We start from the raw sequence: 21,223 nt of genomic DNA, 5'->3' as shown, positions 1-21,223 counted from the left end.
GCTGTTATACAAAGAAATGCCTGCTTAACAACTTTCCAGAGTTAAATGAGCAGTTTTGTTATGGCATAAAGCTACAGCTCAGTAACGAGACGAGAACCTTCATGAGCTCCTCCAGGCGGCTGCACTTCTTGGAAGCGAAGAGGGACGGGTGCAGGTAACTCCCGCCCTCTTCGTCATCGTCATCTTCATTGTCAGAGCTCACCCCCGACTCTGAAAGCAAAACACACGTCAAGACGTCAAGGTACAAATAAATTACGTAAGACCTCAGACGCACACAAAGGCAGAACTATATGCAGCCATTTCTTGGTTATCTGTCCAAAAACCACCTTTGGAAAATATTCCCTATCTTGCTGCCACCCAAGTCATTCAGCAGAATGACATTTGCTTGTGATTTTATCAAGTGGGATTATAAGAAATAAAGGCAGCGAGAAAGGAGCACGACCTCGGCCCCGCTGGCACCTTCCCTCTGGCATTTACTAGTCCGGAGCCACTGAATATTTAAATTTTTTGGAAAAAAGGCAAAAATCTTACTGATTTATGAAGGTAAAATAACAGCAACAGATTTTTTTACAAAACTACAGCAAACAAAGAAACATGGAGAAGATGAGGTCTGTAGTAAGATGTATGCAACTGATTTTGAAAATCGTGTTTCAGCTAAAAGAAAAATTCAATGGCAGACATATGTACTGTTGTCTTGGAATGTTATTCAAAATACTTAATTGGTCTTTGTAGTAAGAACTCCAAATTTAGACACTTATAAAAACAACAGCTTAAGGTAGAGTAAAAAAAAAGAGAGTAAGATTAGCCACTTCATCCTGTGGACTTGTGTAATTCAGCCTCAGGCCCTAACACGGGGTGCGCGCTAGAACCATCCACGGAGCGCGAGGCTCGCTGTTCTGTCTGTGACACGTTCAACAGCCAGAGGGAGGGGAAACGTTTCCAACCTAGATGGTTATGCCCTGATGGCATCAACATTTAACTCTATGTCACCCATCTATGAAAACAGTAATTAAGAATCTAATTTATGTTCAGACTTATTGCACAGCAGGTTTAATCCTCGTGCCTTAGTGGCAGGATTTCACAAACGTCCAGGAAGTCCTACAGCGCAGATCTCAACCCCTCCCCCAGCCCAACACAGGACAGAAACAGTTTCACATACTCTTTTTCTCTTCACTTTTGTTTTCTGCCAGGACCGTATACCGTCCTTCTTTCATAGCTTTCTGGATGAATTTGTAGTAGGGGTTGAGGTAGTGATCAAAGCGTAGAAAGTCGAATTGAGAGTTTCGGGCCTGTTTGGCCTTCAGCATTATTTCAAACTGTGCACCCTGTTTGCACACGAAGTTGGCCGTGCGCTCAATAATGGCATGCATTTTGGCTGTTGGTGGCTACGAGAGAACACACGCATTCACGTTATCAGTCTGTCCTCTTTTCCACTGAGCGTGTGACTTAAAACATAGGAATAACCCTGGTTTTACTAGTGACTAGAGACATTTCAATGGGAAGAGCCCAGTTTGAACAGACTGTGGCACTGGCCCCATTACACGACACTCAATCAGTTTCTGAATTTTGCAGTATTTTGTGGGGAGAAAACTCACCTGCCGAGGCAGGCCATTCTAGCTTTGTACTGAACCCACAGGAGGCAAGCTTTTCCGCACCAATCAATGTGTTTCCGTATATTGGGGGCCCTTAACCAGGGTTCCGTGATAGGGTTCAGGGGGTTGTGAATCAATCCTCTGGGGAGTTGTATGCAAATTTTGCACATACACATGCAATTTTCTAGGGAGAGGGGTGCATGTTTCAATAAGTTTCTCAAGGATCTAAGAATCATTTCTCTTCCCTTTTTCTTAGCAGGGACTAGTGTTTAGAGCTTGGAAAACACTCCTTTTGTACACCCAAGGAAAGCCGCAGGCTCACGCCCAGCCTTTCCTTCTGCACCTGAGCTCTCCTCATCCCGTTCCTCCTTCCTACTCCCTGTAAGACTGCCCCGTGGCGCCCGTTCATCAACGCTCCCACTTAAAAGTACAGAGCTCCAGGGACTTCCTTGGTGGCGCAGTGGTTAAGAATCCACCTGCCAATGCAGGGGACACAGGTTTGATCCCCGGTCCGGGGAAGATCCCACATGCCGCGGAGCAACTGAGCCCGTGCGCCACAACTACTGAGCCTGTGCTCTAGAGCCCGCAAGCCACAACTACTGAGCACGTGTGCCACAACTACTGAAGCCCGCAGGCCTAGAGCCCGTGCTCCGCAACAAGAGAAGCCACTGCAATGAGAAGCGTGCATATCGCAATGAAGAGTAGCCCTGGTTCGCCACAACTAGGGAAAGCCCGCGTGCAGGAACGAAGACCCAACGCAGCCAAAAAAAAAGTACAGAGCTCCAAACTGAGGCCCAGCTACCTGTGGTCTGGCCAGAACAGAGACGGTTTCACCCACGTTTACTGGGCGAGTCACCTGGTTGCCTTGGAGCACGTTCACTACCTGGAGCCAGACCCCACCTCTCTCCTGCACGTGCTGCGAAGTTACCTCCGCCCCATCATGAGCTGAGCAATTCCTACCCACACATGGAGCCCTTCGGACCAGAAGCTGGAAGCCACACATCTGAAATACTTTTAATATTAATGAAGAGATTACACTAGAAAATTACATGCAAATAAAGTGGGAAATTACTCTAATAATGGGCGGTTAAGAATACAAGATGCTTACTGTAATTTCAGGGCTGAATCCTTCACAAAATACAAATGCCTTAATTCTCAAATGTAATTCCTGAACTAATGATGTCCTTCACACTTAAACTGGATAAATGTCTATGATTAAAGTTATTTACTGATCCCAAAATACACTAGAGTCCACGTTAAAGGCCCACCGTTGCACCGAAGTGCGGATCCTGACGCACATTTTCAGTAGCTTTGGCTCAACAGGAAGATTAATTTTTGCATTAGTGTATTCCGTATATATGACAATTATTAATGATCACTTCAGAATGATGATCCTTAAAGGAAAATACAACCCCTCCCGCCCCCCAAGTAGAGATGTTCTCTATTGACCAAACTGTTGGTCTAAAATTTCTTAAAAGCAGGCCCTCTTATGATATCATATTATGGCTACAGCAGTTACAAAGCAATGTATGGGTAATTTTACAAAGCGACAACGATTATAGAAAAACAAAGCACCTTATGAGCATCCTTCAAGATCTGCTACTGAAGCAAGTGGATATAAGATAAACACTTGGTTTGGAGAAAGTCATTCTCTGCTCTCCTTATCATGTAGGTTTTAGAAAAATCTTCTTCTATTTAAGAATATGATTAGTCCTACCATAAGATGGGATTTTAAGGATGTAGCCAACATATAAATATTTATGTGTTACAAAGACTGACTGGTCCAGGGGAAAATGCTTTTCTAATTTATGGAAGCCTTTAAAGAAAGCAACTGAGCCCAAGAAGGGGGACTAACACCTCCCGGCATCTCCAAAATTAACGTGGCTCTAGAAACTCCAGAGTAGGCATCGGGAAATGGGACAACAGTATGTGAGGTCAGAAAACCTGCACCGATTTTCCAAAGAGCTTTGGAAAATGTTGCAGCTCCGATCCCTGGAGCAGGGTGGGGCTGGGGGCCAGGCTGGGCGGCAGATGGGGTGAATAAGCGAGGAGCCCCAGGCGCAGCTGGGCTGGCCCTCTCTCCTCCTCTGTGATCAGAGCCCCAAATGATATCAGACTGAGGCAGAACTCAACTGTCAAAACAAAACTATGGAAGTAACAGCAGGGAGTATAGGAAAATATTCAAAAATTGTCAGGGGTGGAAAGGTCTTCTAAGACAAGATTCAAAATCCTGAAGCCAGAAACGAATATGGTGACATATATGGTGACATATATGACTTCACAAATACCTTTAAATTCTGCATGGAAAGAGGAACAAACAGGTAAAAGACAAAATGCCAGGAGAACAAAAGTGCACGAAACTTACTGGACCAGGGCTTAGCACTCATCATACGTGAAAAGTCCTCGCATACCCCCAAGAAAAGGCAGGACTCCATAGGAACACAGGGGTAAATCATGCTTCTTTTTTCTCCCCATCCCCATCCCATGGCAACACAGCACCTGAACTTATGGTGAGACTAACGCTCTAATCAGAACAACGTTCAGTAAGGCGTAACCGCAGTGGCTCCGAGCTCTGAGTGGCTCTGGGCTGGAAGTGCAGGCCTGACCCTTACAGGATGACCTGGGGCGGCTGCTCTCGACGGCTCTGCCCCGTGTCCCCGTCAGAGGTACTGGTGTTGTGAGGACGGAAGATCTGAGCAAACACAGTGCCTGGCACACAGCACACGCTCAATGAATACTCATTATCTGGTGTTGTTATTAACCCACTGGTGTCACCGCGCAGGACCAGGACGAGACTTGTACATTGTATCCTTCCCCCCTTTTCCTTCTGTCCATAAAATATGTTAAACAAGCACATTTCCCTTGTAAATACACTCAAACGGGTGTGCCGAGCAGCAGCACTTCTGGTCCCCTTGGCTGATCCGAGGGGAACGTGAGGTGGTACAGAACAGGCGGGGGGCTCACGAGACCTCACGCGCCTCTGGACAGTGTTTGTGGAAACCTCGTTTGGGCTCAGAACTCGGATCTGCGGCGTCTCGGGTGGGTGAAAGACTGAGCGGAGACATGCCCTCCACCTTCCCCACAGTGCAAGACAACACAACACAGCCAGAAAGGGACCTGGGCACGTGTAGAACTCAGGAGGTGACAAAGACAGCCTTCAAGTCCCTGGGAAAGGGACAGGTAACTGAAAACACAATGTCGGGACAAGTGATGCTGGGCTACATATTCCGGGAGAAAATAGGTCCTTACTTCCCAAGAAACATACAAGTGGACAAACAGAGTCACTACGAAGAGCTAAAATAAAGCTGTGAGGTCACCCGAGGAGCTGGAGTCGAGGGGCCCAGTGGGACCAGGCGGCCAGCCTCGAGCAGGCGCCAGCACGTGGCTTCCAGGGCGCTGCGACCTCTCACTGCTCCTGACCCTTCGCACGAAACCCTAGAGACCCTGCAGCCGTGAGGTTCTAATCCAAAAGCCTAGCTGAAAACCTGAGAACCCCTCAAGCACCCGCTCTCTTTACCACCCCCGCCTCCGCCGCTGCCAGAGCAGCCCCTGCCCACCGAGGCAGCAAGTGTCACCTAAACACGAGCCGGCAGTTTCATGCTTGGTCACCAAGATGGAACGTACGACGCAGACACCTGTCTCCTAGACAGTCTCCCCACGAACGTGGACACGACAGTGTGTGATGTATACAGCGAGTCACTGCCCCGATTCACAGCAATTCTGAAGAATGACGTCCTGATGCCACCACACAGGAAAAGCGAGCTGCCCACAGGAGACCTGGTAAGCACTTACACACGGTTTCTACACAATCGCAGAGGCTTCCTGCTCGGGGGACCGCTGTACAAGAACATCGGGAGACAGCAGACCACGACAGGCCAGGCTTGCTGTGCTCTCCACGGGGAGCAGGCGCTCTCGGTCCCGGCAGGCCACTGAACAGCCTAGTGAGGCTGACTCCGGGAACATACAACCACTAAATACTTCAGGAGGAGTTAAGGCAACAAAATCTACTACACCTCCATGTGTATGTTTGCGTAAAAGCTTAAAAATGATCTTTCGTACCAAAACTTAATAAAAATCTATATAGTCAACCTTAAATAAAAGCTTTTAGCATTACATGTGGGTAAGAGAGCAACTGTTTTTAATGCGTCTCTCACGTAGAATAGCATATTCCAGAAAAAACAGAAATACAATACATAAAAATATATCAATACAAGTCTCAGGATATCAAATCCTCAGATAACATTTTCAGTTTTAACTGTAGCAAACTGATCAACGGTAGAAACGGGAATCAAACATAAAGAGTAATTCTACTTGGCAAAATCCAAAGAAATTTTTACCCACATTTGCAAGAAAAGACAAAGAGAAGGAGAGGATTTATAAATGAGTAAGTGGAGGAAGGAATGGGTGGAGGCAGGAATTAAATTCTGTTATCTCCCATCGTCACATAAAACCGAAGGGCAAGAAGCAGCCGATTCACGCTGCGCTGAATACGGGAAGTATCACGTGCTAGCGTGGGGGTCCAAGAGGCTCCTTCTATGAGGGGGTTTCAGCATCCACTGCTTATTCCACGATGTTGCAGCAGGACACAGTGAAGGAGCCGGAATACCCACGTCTATGGTGCTTGCAATCCAGTGAGGAAGGTGCCAAAGAAAAGCCTTTGCTCTGAGCACGAATATCCCTTTTCCAAGTATGTACACGCAACACAAATATTTTAAACATCCCTAATGAACATGTAAGAATCCCACAAAGCACAGTGACTCATGATGGCACAACAGCTAAGACCATGGGTTAGAGGTCCTGCCTGGCACGCGCGACCCAACTTCTTCACTTTTCTTCATCTGTGAAAGGGGAACAGGAAGCTACCTTACAGGGTTACTAGCATTAAATAATACTTAGAAAACCCTCAATGGGGCCTGTTACAATGTAACCTTGACTGGACGTAGCTGAAATAGCAAAGTGAGATCAATGGGAACTAGAGACCCAGCTGCAGAGCACTTAGGCCAAGAGGATGCCACCCAGGTGTCCCTCCCGAGGGCAGGGGCAGCCTGGAGATGCCACAGGGCCCTAGTCATAACGGGGAGGAGACCCGGGTGGAAGGGTGCCAAGAGAATGTTACGGTAAAGGTCCCTACCTTGAGTGCCCACAAAACCACGCTAGCAAAAGACAGGACACGGCAACTGCACTGAAGGCCACGCTGCCTCGGGCAGGAGGGTTTTGCATCTAAACACGGCTAGCAGTCCCCTCGCCAGTAATTCTGACTGGGTTTCCCGCTGGTAAAGTCTGGGGATTCAACCATACAGTCTCTGAGAGCGGGCCAGCTCCTCAGGCCCGATGCTCTGGTCTGGTGATTCTGCTGTAATTTCTCCCTTCTTCTTCAGGGGGAGAGAGGTGGTGTGTGACTTTTTCTCCATTAACTCGCAAATGATGTTAAAGCATCACGCACCCAAACTAGAAAGCAGCTGTGATTACGGTGCAGCGCTCACACTAGTACCTCCCGATAAGTAGTAACAAAGGTTAACAGTATTGTGAATGAGAAAGACACCTACCAGCTCCACATCAGACGGCACGTTCAGTCCTAAAGGGGCAATGAAAGGCTCCTCGTTTTCCTCCAAATTTTCAGCCTCGTGTTTTTCTGTATAAAAAGAAGACGTAGAACTTCAGAACCGTGACCTGCAGAGGAGGCACGTCCACCAGCTGTAAGCCGCTACGGGGCCGGGGGCGCGGGCATGACGGGCCCTTCCCGGTTCTGTCGCACACCACCCCTCCCGGGAACACTTCCGGGCTCTGCTCGTTCCACCACGTGTGGGCAGAATCACTTTCCCAAACCCCCGAGGGGCTGGGGGTACAGACGCAGCGGCAGCGTGGACTCCCCGGCCGTGGGGAGGGTGCAGCGAGACAGGCACGTGAGCGTTTCCCACACAAGGCTCCGCGCTTGGCTCTCCTCCTTCCCAGCCCCTCTGATCTGCGAGGACCGCCCTTCAAACTGTCGCTGTGGGTCCCCCAGAGCGTCAGGCACAGGACACGGTGCTCAATTCCAAGACAACCGCTTTCACCACTGAACCGTAAAAACCCTGCACGTAACTGCCAAGACTTCTCCCCACAAGCAAACCACCTCTCTTTTCACAAATAATCAGATGTATTTCCAATTCTTCTTCTTCTTCTTTTTTTTAAAGGACGTATTTATTATTTATTTATTTATTTATTTTTGGGGGCTGCATCGGGTCTTAGTTGCGGCACGCAGGATCTTTGTTGAGGCATGCGGGATCTTTCTTTGCGGCAAGCGGGCTTCTCTCTAGTTGCAGCGCGCAGGTTTTCTCTTCTCTAGTTGTGGCGTGCAGGCTCCAGGGCGTGTGGGCTCTGTAGCTGTGGCGCACGGGGTCCAGAGTGCGTGGGCTCTGTAGTTTGCAGCATGTGGGCTCTCTCGTTGTGGCACACAGGCTCAGTAGTTGTGGCACGGGGGCTTAGTTGCCCTGCGGCATGTGGGATCTTAGTTCCCCGACCAGGGATTGAACCCGCGCCCTGCATTGTAAGGCAATTCTTTACCACTGGACTACCAGGGAAGTCCCTCCATTTCTTCTTTAACGGTTCATTTAATAAACATTTGTCTACTGTATATTAGACAAGGCACTGCACATTATAGCCTTCTGAATTCTAAGGTACCTATATACAATTCAATCACTCAGATGATCAATTTAAAAGAATACAGTGAAATGTACAAAAAATAGTAGAAACCTTGTAAAAGCTAACAGTTTTAAGGATTTCAACATCTACTTAAGTTTTTCTTTCAAAAAAGATGACATGAAATAAACATTAAATCTTCATCAAAACAAACGTTTCCATCATACATAATAGAGTCTCTTGACGAGATGAACAATTTCAAAAGTCTCTTATCAAACCTAATTCTCTGTGAAGCCAAGAGGGAATTTTAAACAGGCTTCACAGTACACAAAGACCTGGGGACTGTAGTCTGATGAGATACAGATTGATTATAAGTTCCTATTAAGTTAGTATTTAATACTGTCCCACAAGCTCACGTAGCCTTACTCTCACCCAAGGACTAAAGACTTATTGTGACCTGAAAGCCCCCTATAATCAACAATATGCCCGTTCAGCTCCAGTAACCAAATGACACACCGAACTGGTATATATTAGAAAACACTGGTTTGCGACATGCCAAGTAACAGCTTAAAATCCCCAATTTCCTTTGGGAATGAAGCCAAAGGTGTCTGTATAAAAGTACAACTCTTACCGTATCTCCCTAAAATGACAAAGTGATGGAAACTAAGGAAATAGCCTTTCCTTAGTGCTAAGTTGTTCTCAAAAATAAAGCCACTGGGGGCTTTCCTGGTGGCGCAGTGGTTGAGAATCTGCCTGCTAATGCAGGGGACACGGGTTCGAGCCCTGGTCTGGGAAGATCCCACATGCCGCGGAGCAACTAGGCCCGTGAGCCACAAATACTGAGCCTGCGCGTCTGGAGCCTGTGCTCCGCAACAAGAGAGGCCACTATAGTGAGAGGCCCGCGCACCGCGATGAAGAGTGGCCCCCGCTTGCCGCAACTGGAGAAAGCCCTCGCACAGAAACGAAGACCCAACACAGCCAAAAATAAATAAATAAATAAATAAATAAATAATAAAAATGTTAAAAAAAAAAATAAAGCCACTGGAATCAAAAGAGCTGTTTGGAACAGGTGGGCTACACAGCGTTGCTCTATTCTTATACATACCTCTCTTTACGGAAAAATGGCTTTAGCAGCACAAAATAAAAACCAACCACTGCAATACTAACTCAGATTCAGATAAATTTAAATAACTTTTTCTTGTTTAAAAAAATGGATATGTAATAATGACGAAAAACTGAAAATCTAAAGGATGGAACTGGCATGAAAACGGTAAGCTGCAAAAAGGGAAGAGAGAAGTTAAATTACACAGAACTAAAGGTGCCATCAAATGCTTCTGTTTCATATCACAAGGTTTTAAAGTGCTAAAGACGCCCAGACAACGCAGTCATCCCTCAGTATCCGCAGGGGAAACCAAAATCTGTGGATGCTTAAGTCCCACAGTCGGCCCTCTCTGTACCTGCGGTTCCACATCTGTGGATTCAACCAACAGTGCAGTACTGTTTTATTGAAAAAAAAAAAATCTGAGAATGAGTAGACCTGCACAGTTCACACCTGTGCTGTTCAAGGGTCAACTGCATAGTAATTCTGGAAATCAAGGAATATTTAGACATGTTGGTGACTCAGGAAAACAGACAAAAATTTAAATTTTCAAAATTTAAGATAACGCAGCAGTAAAGTAAAATTTGGTTGTTAGTGGTATTGGGTACCAAATACCCAGTATTTTGAATTCCATTTAAAAAGTGTGTGTGTGTATAGGTACACATACACATATGTATGTGTTTGTGTGCATGTGTACATGTTATTTATAGATGTGGCATTTTATTTATATTAGTGTAAATTAAACATGAAGAGTCAAGCTGTAAGGTTTACACGTGCCCATTAATGGAATGGGCCCGTTCCATTAAAAAGTTAATCAGCATACAAAGCAAAGTTCTGCGGATGTGATTACAGAAAGAAACAACATTTTAAATACAGAGAACTTTACGTTAAAGAGAAAATACACTAAAACTTGGAAGAGAAACCAAGTCACATGGAAGTTCTTAAAATTCAATAATCATAACAAAGCTCAACATCAGTTAGCCCAATAATTACACCAAGACAAGTGCCCATCATCTAGAACAGGGGCTGGCAACCTCTTTCTGTAAAATGCCAGACAGTAAGTATCTCTGGCTCTTGGGGCCACGTGGTCTCTGTCTCATCTACTCAACTCTGCCACTGAAGTGCAAAAGCCGCACAGACAAAACATGAACAAATGAGCACAGCTGTTCCAATAAAACCTCACAGGAACGTGCCAGCTGGGCCTCGGTCATAGTTTGCTGATCCCTAATCTGAAATGTTAAGGAATGATTATTATACATGTTTCCAAAGATAGTCGATGGACCTTGCAAAAGACATCTGGGCTCTATAAATCTCAATTCTTCACTTGTGAAATGGTGACAGTATGCATTCCTTCCTTCTGATCAAACACTAGATATTTAAAGCAGACATAACGTATATGGTTCAGACACAACAATAAAACAGGTACTATTCAGAATCCCAAAGTGGATGAATTATTTTGGATAAAAGAATGAGTGTATACTTCTTAAACCTGCAAGAACATGTCTACCACACCCTAACTTCTGAGGTATGGTCAGATCCAAAAGTCAACGGAAAAAGGTGTTTAATACCTTAACCACGCTTTAACTCAATACGGTTAAAATTACGCCTGGAAAAGCTCGTTAGAAGCTCACAGGACAGAGCTGTGTCCATCAAGCAATGAGCAGAGGGAAAGGAAGGGCGACAAGGCGAGTGTCTGTACTGCTCTCCCAGGATCACGCCCCCGGCAAGGGGTCGGGAGAGCCCCAGTGCAGCTGCACCGCGCAGGGCAGACAGCAGCTTAAAATTAAACTGCTATAATTACTTCATACTTGTCAGGAGGTTTGTTACTTAAGGAGAAAACAATCGAGTCCCGCATCACAGGTTCAGTTAGCTCTAAAGTTAAATCCCTCTATGATGAGATTCCTGTTCATTGTTCTGGACATTTGGATAGGTTTCTGAAGTTCTCCTTCTCTTTAAACAGAATACCACGAATAGAGTGACCCATCCTTAATGTATCCACCCTTAATAATGATCATTACTGATAATTCATGACTGATCAGAATGCAGGGCTGTAATAAAGGTGCTCTCAGGTCTTACCAAAGTGACTACGGACATTTGTTCCTGAACTGCATGGGTCTGGATTTTTTAGTAGCACTATTTTTTTTTTTTAAGACACCAATTGTACTTGAACATTTGTTACTTTTTTTTTTTTAATTAATTAATTTTATTTATTTTTGGCTGTGTTGGGTCTTTGTTTCTGTGCGAGGGCTTTCTCTAGTTGCGGCGAGCGGGGGCCACTCTTCATCGCGGTGCGCGGGCCTCTCACTATCGCGGCCTCTCTTGTTGCGGAGCACAGGCTCCAGACGCGCAGGCTCAGTAGTTGTGGCTCACGGGCCTAGTTGCTCCGCAGCATGTGGGATCTTCCCAGACCAGGGCTCGAACCCGTGTCCCCTGCATTGGCAGGCAGATTCTCAACCACTGCGCCACCAGGGAAGCCCCCTATTTTTTTTTTTTAAATAAATATTCCGAGTTAATCCAGAAAGGCATAAATTTAAGATCATTAATTCTATGTAAACATTATTTTAAAACACCATGGTAAGTCTATGTCCTAGGGCCTACTGAGCCTAACCAGGACATACTGTGCTGTTTTCTGTTTGGTAATAACTGACTCCACAGGTGTCCTTCCGCTGGACATCTGCCATTATTTCAGTCCTGGAGGGGATATGAAGAAGCAGGTTAGCAGGAGGGTGGTTAATGCCTGTCCTTTCAATGCCCCAAGAACAAGTCACTGTGGATTTCAACACATATACTGTCTATCAAGAAACAAAGAATCCAGGGTGAGTAACTTCCTAGTCCCTGAATCCAAAAGAAATAAAGGAAAGGTACCCAGATCCTAGGCAGATGGCTCGAGTCTGAATTCACTCTCCATCTCCATTAACGATTCATTTTCTGGCCTTTAGCTTTGTTTCGCCCTAATGCCAACAACGCTCCCTTTCTGTCCCAGGGACGCTGCAATCGCTTGGCGCCCATGCCGTGTTTGGGAGCCTCTACGGCTACGCGTGGCACCTGCCCAGCGCCGTCGCCCTGGGCAGCCCCCCACCTCTCTGCTTCGAAGGCTCCTCTTCCTCTGTCGGCTCGGACGGGTCGTAGTAGTCACTGCCGTAAGTGAATCCCACTGCATCATAGCTCCCATCCTCCGCTAGCGCCTCACTCAACCGCTTGTATTCTTCCTCTTGAATAAAAATAAGAATGATGTTAACAAAAATAGAAATTTACTGAGAAAAATTTTATTTATTTCTAAAGTTGTAGCTATCAGTAAAGCATACAGCACACTTTTTCCAACCTCTTTTTGAGGCAAAAACGTTTCTAAAAATTCACACTTCGTATCTATCAATATGTACTTTTTTGCCAGTACATGTTTACCACAGACAGCAGAATACATGTCTTTTGTGGAAAATTTCTTCCTGCTGAGAAATTTGGGGATTAAGAACTGTATTAAAGATTGCTAAGGCAAAGACAAGAACATCAATTTTAATTTATACGATACTGTTAAAGAAGAACAGTTAAAGAGTTTGGTTTTTGTTTTTTCAAATCCCAGTCTGCCCTCAAAAGCTGGGAAAATTCTTTGTGGCTCTACATATAAACTATCCTGAGGTCCTCTCAGAACGCAAAGACTCCTGTTTTTCCAATCCACTGGGTACTGTCAAGATAATATCAGAAAGAGTGAGTATAAAAAAATGAATGGGAGTAAATTTTTAAATACTTAAAAAATTTTAAAGAGTTTGTTGCTTAAATAAGTTTTTCTTGAGCAGTACCTTGCCTTGCCTCTTCCTCAAGCAAGTCCGTATGCAAGGCTAAATACCTCTCTTCATCACACAGGGCCTCTATTCGTGCCTCCTCTTCAGAGAGCTGGTAATCTCTGTTCCACGTGGAATACTCAGCATCGCACTCAGAAAGGTCATGCAGGTGACCGCGCCCATCATATCTGTAATATGAACATGCTGGTCAACGGAAGGAAATTAACGTCTGGGTTGGTTTGTGTGGGACGTTTTATACATATACTTACCGATTAAGATAAAGAAATAAAAATAGGAAAACAAACATACAAACTCTTCTCAGATTTATATTTAATTTGGCTAGTCATAGCTCACCTGCTTTTAAGCTCAAGTTATCTTAACAAAGTCTAAACTCCTTTCTACAATATGGTAAAACTTATAATTAAAGGTAAACAATCCTTTAATAGCTTAAAATGGTATCCACTTCAGTGGCAGTTCTTACCGTGTATGGTTTGGTTAACCATTCAATGCCATGTGCAAAAAAAAAATAAAAAATAAAAAAAAATTTTTTTCTGAGAAGTCAAGTATCATCGCTTACATTCACACACACCGAGTACATAAATACCTATCCGCAAGGACCAAACGGTCGCAATTTCCTCGCTGCCTTCCGCTAGTCCCGAACGCTCAGCAGAGATCTTCACCAAAGAAACTTGCGTCCATTGGAGGTAAAATCTTGGCTAGGCTCGCCCCCTAGCCACTTGGCTGAGGAAATAAGTGCTGGGTTATGTGATAGAGAGACACACATACATAGGAACAGCGACATATACGTGCAGTTTAAGGAGGTTCACTAGAAACAGAGCAAAACTATTAGAAGATGCAGTATAATTATCTTCTTCCAGACTTTATGCCCCCAAGATATAACATACACGAAGACACATCCATGTGTACTTGCATGGACCAATAGATACTTCAGCCAAATTAAGAATAAGAAGAGCACTTTCTGCTGTGCTTTTAACACAGAACACTCCATGAAGATGCTGTCAATGTGCACCTCTCAGATAACGAGTGAATTAGTAAATTTCACTTAAAACACTCAGATTTAGGGTTGCAAAAACAAATGGAGAGAGACCAACAAAAGTCTGCTTAATTTTTTAATGCTGACTTTTGTAATGAGGACCAGAAAATACTACAGGTAAAAAAAGACATTTACAAGAAAAAAAAGGCCAAAAATTTCAGGGTAGCCAAGTTATTGCATTTTATTAAATTTCAAAATTATGTTTACTATGCTGTAAACCTCCTTAACTTACAAATGTAGATCATTATTTTAAAATATTACACATGTACATGTGCAGTGTTTGCTCCCCACTGGTTTTGGAAGACCTAACTCACATCATATACAGAATGATATGGAAAACTGTATAAAAAGCTCAGATTTCCTCGCTTATCAAACTTTAATAATAAATACCGCAAGTAACACTTTGGAAAAGGAAGCTGCCTGACAGCTCAGGCAGCATGATTCGATAGGAACCATGGTTTAAAGGCACAGCATGCTTGAGCAGAGCATGGGGGCCCTCAGGTCCAGACCTGAGCTGGCCAATCTCCGTCCATGAGTCCTTCTTGTCTAGATCTAACTCCAAATGGAAACGTCGGGGATGGAAAAAGGCGTCTGGTCATTAATGTGTCCATTCTGGCCAGCTCAGGGGCTATCCCTACAGTCATGGTCCAGGGCTCTGCAGAATCCAGTTTTAATTGTCTCAAACGATGGGCTTCCTTCACTCCGAGACTATTCCACAGTCTAACGGTTGGTCACGGTTACTTTTCAGTCCGGGCCCCAGAAGCAGAGTTGCCAAATTGGCAAAAACCAAACCGACTAACAAAAATCCCAAGGAGGAGAAGGAAAGAGGGACTGAAAACATGGGAGGGGAAGAGAGCAAACAACCTACATCACGTCAGGCCATCCTTTTCAAATCAAACATCTTTAGAAATCCAATCCCGGGACCCCTCTGCCCAAAGTGACTAAACACCCTCCAGGGTGATTACCTAAAGCACCTTTGATTTGAAAAGAACACATCTGTATCCCAGCTCCACCCTTCAGTTTTAAGAGACAGTGAAACCAGCCCTAAGAACGCTACCTCTAAGAGCAAGACCAGTGTCTGCACGAAGTCAGCTGGCCTCCAACTGATTGGCAACTTCACCCTCGGCCTGAATCTGTCAAACTCATGGGATTAACACAGGATGGGGGAGGAGTCGGGGGGAGTCAAATGTCAAGCCGGCAAAATACGCGCGCTCCACAGAGAGCGCTGGGAGTACGACAGGTTCAAAGCCGACTCATGGGACCCAAGAGGTATCTAATTGCGGCATCAAGCTTGAGGCGTTTCGGGCTGCCCTCCCACCCACACCGAGCTATGGGAGCGCGGAGGGCCCCAGAGCGCCGGTCAGGAGAGGCCCAGGGCCCGGGCAACTTCCACTGCCCGGAGTGGCAACTGCAACCCAGCGACAAGAGTGAGAGGTCGCGAGGGGCTGCGGGGGCAGAGACGATCCCCACGGCGACACGCAGCTCCAGCCAGGGCCTTAGGGCCGGTTTCACCGTCCCCCTCCCCCCCGAAAACCAGGGGGATGTGGGGACAGGGGAGTGGGTGCCCTCCCGGATCCCTGATGGCTCCAGAAAACCCCTTTCCAGTCCTGGCCATCAAGTCAACATCAGACGAAATCAAGCGGGCGAGGGAAGGGGAGGAGCGGCGGGTGGGGGGAGGAACCGACCTGTCGATGAGGATCTTGTGGTCCCCCATCCAGGGGATGAGGTGCTGTCCCTGCTCCTGGGCCAAGGCCCGCTCGTCGTCTCGGAACAGCTTGCAGGCATAGCCGAAGACCAGCAGCTCCACTCGGTTCCCCCCGCCGCCGGCACCGCCCGGCCCGGCCTCCTCCTTCGCGCCGCTTTTCCTCTCGGTTTTGGCGCGGCCTCCGGTCGCGCCGTACATGACAGCGTCCCCGGCGTCCAGGCTGGTTCTCTTCTGCGCCGCGACGATGTCCCCGATGTCTCCGCCTGGCCTACCCCCTCAGTCAGACGCGCCGCATCCCGGCCCCAACCTCTACACCGCCGCCATAGCGGGCAACAAAATGGAGGAAGCGCAACTTCCGGCGAGGGGCGGCCCTACTTCCGGCGAGCAGGCGCTGCAGATTCGCTACCCCCGGGGCAGTTTGAGCCGCTAGAAAAGATTTGGCTTTAGCCTTTCGCATTCGGAGGCGCCGCCGCGTTAGGGGCTGCAGTTATCAGAGGAGAGCGTGTTTTTCGTGTTGATTTTTCTCCGGCGGCCGTCCAGGGCAGTGGCGAAAGCGCAGCTTTGGATCGCGCGCTGCCCGCACCCTGGCCCTTCCCGGCTCTGGGCGGAAGGAGGGCGGGTGCTTCGTGGGCCGAGTGCGCGGCTCGGTGGGGGCGGATGTTCTTTTCCTGGGCGAGGTTTCCTGTTGGCTGTCGCCTGGGCCGGGGGACCGTGGGGTCGGGTGCTCTGGGGCCGGGGGGCCGTGGGGTCGGGTGCTGTGGGGCCGGGGGGCCGTGGGGTCGGGTGCTGTGGGGCCGGGGGGCCGTGGGGTCGGGTGCTGTGGGGCCGGGGGGCCGTGGGGTCGGGTGCTGTGGGGCCGGGGGGCCGTGGGGTCGGGTGCTCTGGGGCCGGGGGGCCGTGGGGTCGGGTGCTGTGGAGCCGGGGGGCCGTGGGGTCGGGTGCTGTGGAGCCGGGGGGCCGTGGGGTCGGGTGCTGTGGGGCCGGGGGGCCGTGGGGTCGGGTGCTGTGGGGCCGGGGGGCCGTGGGGTCGGGTGCTCTGGGGCCGGGGGGCCGTGGGGTCGGGTGCTCTGGAGCCGGGGGGCCGTGGGGTCGGGTGCTGTGGGGCCGGGGGGCCGTGGGGTCGGGTGCTGTGGGGCCGGGGGGGCCGTGGGGTCGGGTGCTCTGGGGCCGGGGGGCCGCGGGGTCGGGTGTTCTGGGGCCGGGGGGCCGTGGGGTCGGGTGTTCTAGGGCTGGGGCTCTGAGGCCCGGGGAGTGGCTGACAAGGCTGTGCCCTGGGATGGGTCGCATGGCCTTCTGGTGCCCTGGTTTGTTTTCGGTCCTGGAGGTCAGGACCCTCGTCTCGCGTACCACGGAAGGTTTCCTTAGCGGGTGTCAAAAGAGCTTAGTAAACCGGGAAGCCCCCCACGGTGACGGACTTGGGGGTCCTGGGAACCATGTGGGAGAAAAGTGGTTGGGGGCGCTGGTGGCGACCCCTTTTGCGGAGACCTGTCACTTGGATGCGGGGTGACTTTGTTTTGTTTTGTTTTGTTTCTTATTCTATTTATTTAGTTTATTGGTACAACCCCTTTTTAAAACCGTCGCTATCTAGTGAAGGTCAACATACTTACCAATACCCAGCAGTTGCACTTGTCTTACCTGATACCCCAAGACATGCAGGAGACCTGGACTCAAGTGTTTATAGCAACTTTTTGTTTCTTTTTATAACATCTTTATTGGAGTATGATTGCTTTACAATGGTGTGTTAGTTTCTGCTGTATAACAAAGTGAATCAGCTACAGTATACATATATCCCCATATCCCCTCTCTCTTGCGTCTCCCTCCCTCCCTCCCTCCCTATCCCACCCCTCCAGGTGGTCACAAAGCACCGAGCTAATCTCCCTGTGCTATGCGGCCGCTTCCCACTAGTATAGCATCATTATTGAATGACCGCAAGCTGGAAACAGCCCAAGTGTCCATCAACAACAGAATGCTTAAATAAATTGTAGTATAGTTATATACACAATGGAATATACAATGAAACTGAATGAGCTGCAGTTACAAGCAAGAGCCTGGATGAATCAGAAACAATTTTGAGCAAAGGAAGCAAGACAGAAAAGTACAAATAGTACTTTTGTGATTTCAATCCTAAAATTCAAACAGGCAAAACTAAGCTATAGTGTTTAGGTGGTAAAAGATTAAAGCAAAGGGGACTTCCCTGGTGGCGCAGTGGTTAAGAATCCGCCTGCCTAGCGCAGGGGGCACAGGTTCGAGCCCTGGTCAGGGAAGATCCCACAGGGCGCGGAGCAACTAAGTCCGTGCATCACAACCACTGAGCCTGCGCTCTAGAGCCCGCGAGCCACAACTACTGAAGCCCGCGTGCCTAGAGCCCATGCTCTGCAACAAGAGAAGCCACCGCAATGAGAAGCCCGCACACTGCAACGAAGGGTAGCCCTCACTTGCCGCAACTAGAGAAAGCCCACATGCAGCAATGAAGACCCAACACAGCCAAAAAATAAAATTTAAAAATAAATAAATAAATAAAATTGAAGTTGCTTTTAAAAAGAAAAAAAGATTAAAGCAAAGTACAGCAATGTTAAAAGAGATGATGATGTGAGGGAGGTGGGGGAAGCAGAGGGTTATGATCAGGAAAGGCTGATGGGGTGCTGCAAACATTTGTTGAGCTGGGTGATAGTTACAAGGGGGTTCACAACTCTGTCGAGTGCATTTTTTAAATATAATTTTATTTATTATTTATTTTTGGCTGCATTGGGTCTTTGTTGCTGTGTGCGGGCTTTCTCTAGTTATGGCAACCAGGGGCTACTCTTCGTTGCAGTGCGTGGGCTTCTCATTGCGGTGGCTTCTCTTGTTGAGCACAGGCTCTAGGCATGCGGGCTTCAGTAGTTGTGGCTTGCAGGCTCACTAGTTGTGGCTTGCGGGCTCTAGAGCGCAGGCACAGTAGTTGTGGCACACGGTCTTAGTTGCTCCACGGCATGTGGGATCTTCCCGGACCAGGGCTCGAACCGATGTCCCCTGCATTGGCAGGCGGATTCTTAACCACTGCGCCACCAGGGAAGTCCTGTCGAGTGCATTTTTGTTTAATGTTTTTAAAAAAGAATAAAGGGCATCTCGGGTGTAAGCTGTTACTATTTTTTGATATTTTTATTTCAGCCACACACACATATGGTCATAAGATGTAGTTCTTATTGTGGACCACAGTAAAAAAGTTTGCTTATATTATCTGGAAGATTCCTTCCTATTCTGTAATTTGAAATGGCCGATAGCTTCCACTAACATTCTTCCCACACAGGAATGCCTGCTTTTTAACACAACCGGAATCTTAAAGTGTGGGTGGGTTTTGGGCAGTCCTGATGGGTAGGATGGCCAGCCCCGTCCATTGCTGTGGACGTTAGCTCAGTCCAGCCAAACTGGAGCTCTTTGATCTCCAGTTACTTCATCCGTCCAATGAGGCTAAGCACCTAGCCAGGTCCCCGCCATGAATGCTAACTGGCCACGTGAATGGTAACGAGTCACAGCCTAGTTGGGTGAGGCCATAGAGGAAACGCCTCTCCTAAGATCACCCACGCTGGCAGGCAGAGGCTTGAAGGGGTGATAACGTTTTTGGAAGTAAATAGTCATAGAAAATGGGTCTATATGGTCTAGATTTCTAGGTCCATCTTCGTGCAATTTTGTCCTTTTCAACCAAATGGGATTTAGTTTTTATACATTTGCAAGAGTTTCTGTGAATAATGCAGTAAATCAGGAATATAAGTCCTACGTCAGGCCATGGGTCCCAGCTTGCGTTCAGGTTTATGAAAAAGCATATCAGTCAACCCATCTCACCTGAGCACTTACCGTGTGTCAGGCACTTGAGTGCACCTCACAGGACTGTGAACTCCTGCGTGATAGGAAACATGTATTTGTATCCCCAGTTGGACAAAAATTAAGGACAATGCCTTGTCTATCGTTTGGAAATTTCATTCAGTGGCCAATAAATAACATCGCGGCCCCTAGGTGAGATGCATTGTCTCCTTGAATAAAGATTCTTTGCTAACAAAGAAGGGAAGAATGGGTATTGGGTGGACAAATTAGCAGTATCTGTTACATTTTACATTATCCCTACTCATAAAAGGCAGGGGGAAGACATGTAAACACATAAATACTGTAAAGGGGCATACAATGTCTATGAATCTGAACATGCTTAATTTAAAAATAATAGCTTAGGGGCTTCCCTGGTGGCGCAGTGGTTAAGAACCCTCCTGCCAATGCAGGGGACACGGGTTCGAGCCCTGGCCTGGGAAGATCCCACATGCCGCGGCGCAATTAAGCCCGTGCGCCACAACTACTGAGCCTGCGCTCTAGAGCCCACGAGCCACAACTGCTGAAGCCCGCGCACCTAGAGCCCGTGCTCCACAGCAAGAGAAGCCACTGCAATGAGAAGCCAGCGCACCGCAGCGAAGCGTAGCCCCCGCTCGCAACTAGAGAAAGCCCGCGCGCAGCAACAAAGACCCGATGCAACCAAAAAAATAAATAAATAAATAATTAATTAAAAAAAATAGATTATATTATCGAGCACTTTTCAATCAGGGTTCACTTAGGAAAACAAAGGTGGATCTACAGACGGAAGGTAGTACCCTGGACTAGTAACAAAGGTGTAGGAAGAGCTGAAAACAGGAGTAGGTGGGGCAACCCTGAGACAGACAGGAGCTGGCGCCCCAACCATCCTGGACGCTGGCTGAGCGGGGGGGAAGGTGGCCCCGTCAGACCTGGGGTCATGAAGGAGGTGCTGTGCAGAGCCCTGGAATCAGGAAGAAGATACAGATAGAACAGGAGATGCCTTTCAAAACAGAGAAGCAGAGACGTCCACAGGCTTCTCCCCTCCCACCCTCCAACACCCAAACTGTCAGCATTTGCTGGACGGAGGTGACGCCAGTGGGCAAGGGAGCCTGGAGGCTCCGACTGCAGGCCAAGCCCCTCGTGACACTGGGCAGGAGGACCATAGCGGACATGAGGGCAGATAGGTGCCCTCCTGAGCACGTGTATTATCCAATTGGTCCTCACGAGGCCTGGCTAAAAACGAGACGACAGTCCCCAAATGGATTTGATTATGCTAAGCCCCACATCACCAAATTAAGACCTAATTTAATAACGGTTTTGGCTCTCCAGGAATGGGATCTTAAACCTGTGAACCAGGAATCACCAGATCAGCACCAGTTAGGTCACCTGCCTGTTAGACGTCTGTCACCTCCTACAGGAAAGTAACCTTGCAATAACCAACCCATTTTTGGTCTAGTATGACTTCCTTGTTCCTCTTCCCTTCTGTCTATAAAAGTCTTTCATTTTGTACAGCTTCTTGGTGCTTCTTTCTATCTGTTAGATTGGATGCTACCTGATTCATGAATC

The 21,223-nt window shown here is 47.7% G+C and overlaps 1 protein-coding gene across 7 annotated transcripts in view; it reads right to left on the bottom strand.

Annotated features, from left to right (window-relative positions):
• SFSWAP (splicing factor SWAP) overlaps nucleotides 1–16,427 on the bottom strand; it is an 89,262-nt gene extending 72,835 nt beyond the window's left edge. The window contains exons 1-6 of one of the 7 annotated variants that reach the window (XM_082417331.1): nucleotides 15,825–16,427; nucleotides 13,104–13,273; nucleotides 12,389–12,520; nucleotides 7,139–7,224; nucleotides 1,160–1,385; nucleotides 98–210 (exon numbers count right to left, since the gene is read on the bottom strand). In XM_082417331.1, coding sequence (XP_082273457.1) covers nucleotides 98–210; nucleotides 1,160–1,385; nucleotides 7,139–7,224; nucleotides 12,389–12,520; nucleotides 13,104–13,273; nucleotides 15,825–16,042 — 945 coding nt within the window. In that variant the 5' untranslated portion in view covers nucleotides 16,043–16,427. Of the gene's footprint in view, nucleotides 1–97; nucleotides 211–1,159; nucleotides 1,386–7,138; nucleotides 7,225–12,388; nucleotides 12,521–13,103; nucleotides 13,274–15,824 lie in introns of those variants that run through there. The other 6 variants (XM_082417326.1, XM_082417325.1, XM_082417327.1 and 3 more) reach the window with 6 other exon arrangements.
• Nucleotides 16,428–21,223: the final 4,796 nt, after the last annotated feature.

Source organism: Balaenoptera physalus (genome assembly GCF_965194825.1).
Source record: "Balaenoptera physalus genome assembly, chromosome: 12".
NCBI lineage: Eukaryota > Metazoa > Chordata > Mammalia > Artiodactyla > Balaenopteridae > Balaenoptera > Balaenoptera physalus.
This window is presented reverse-complemented; position numbering and strand designations above follow the sequence as displayed.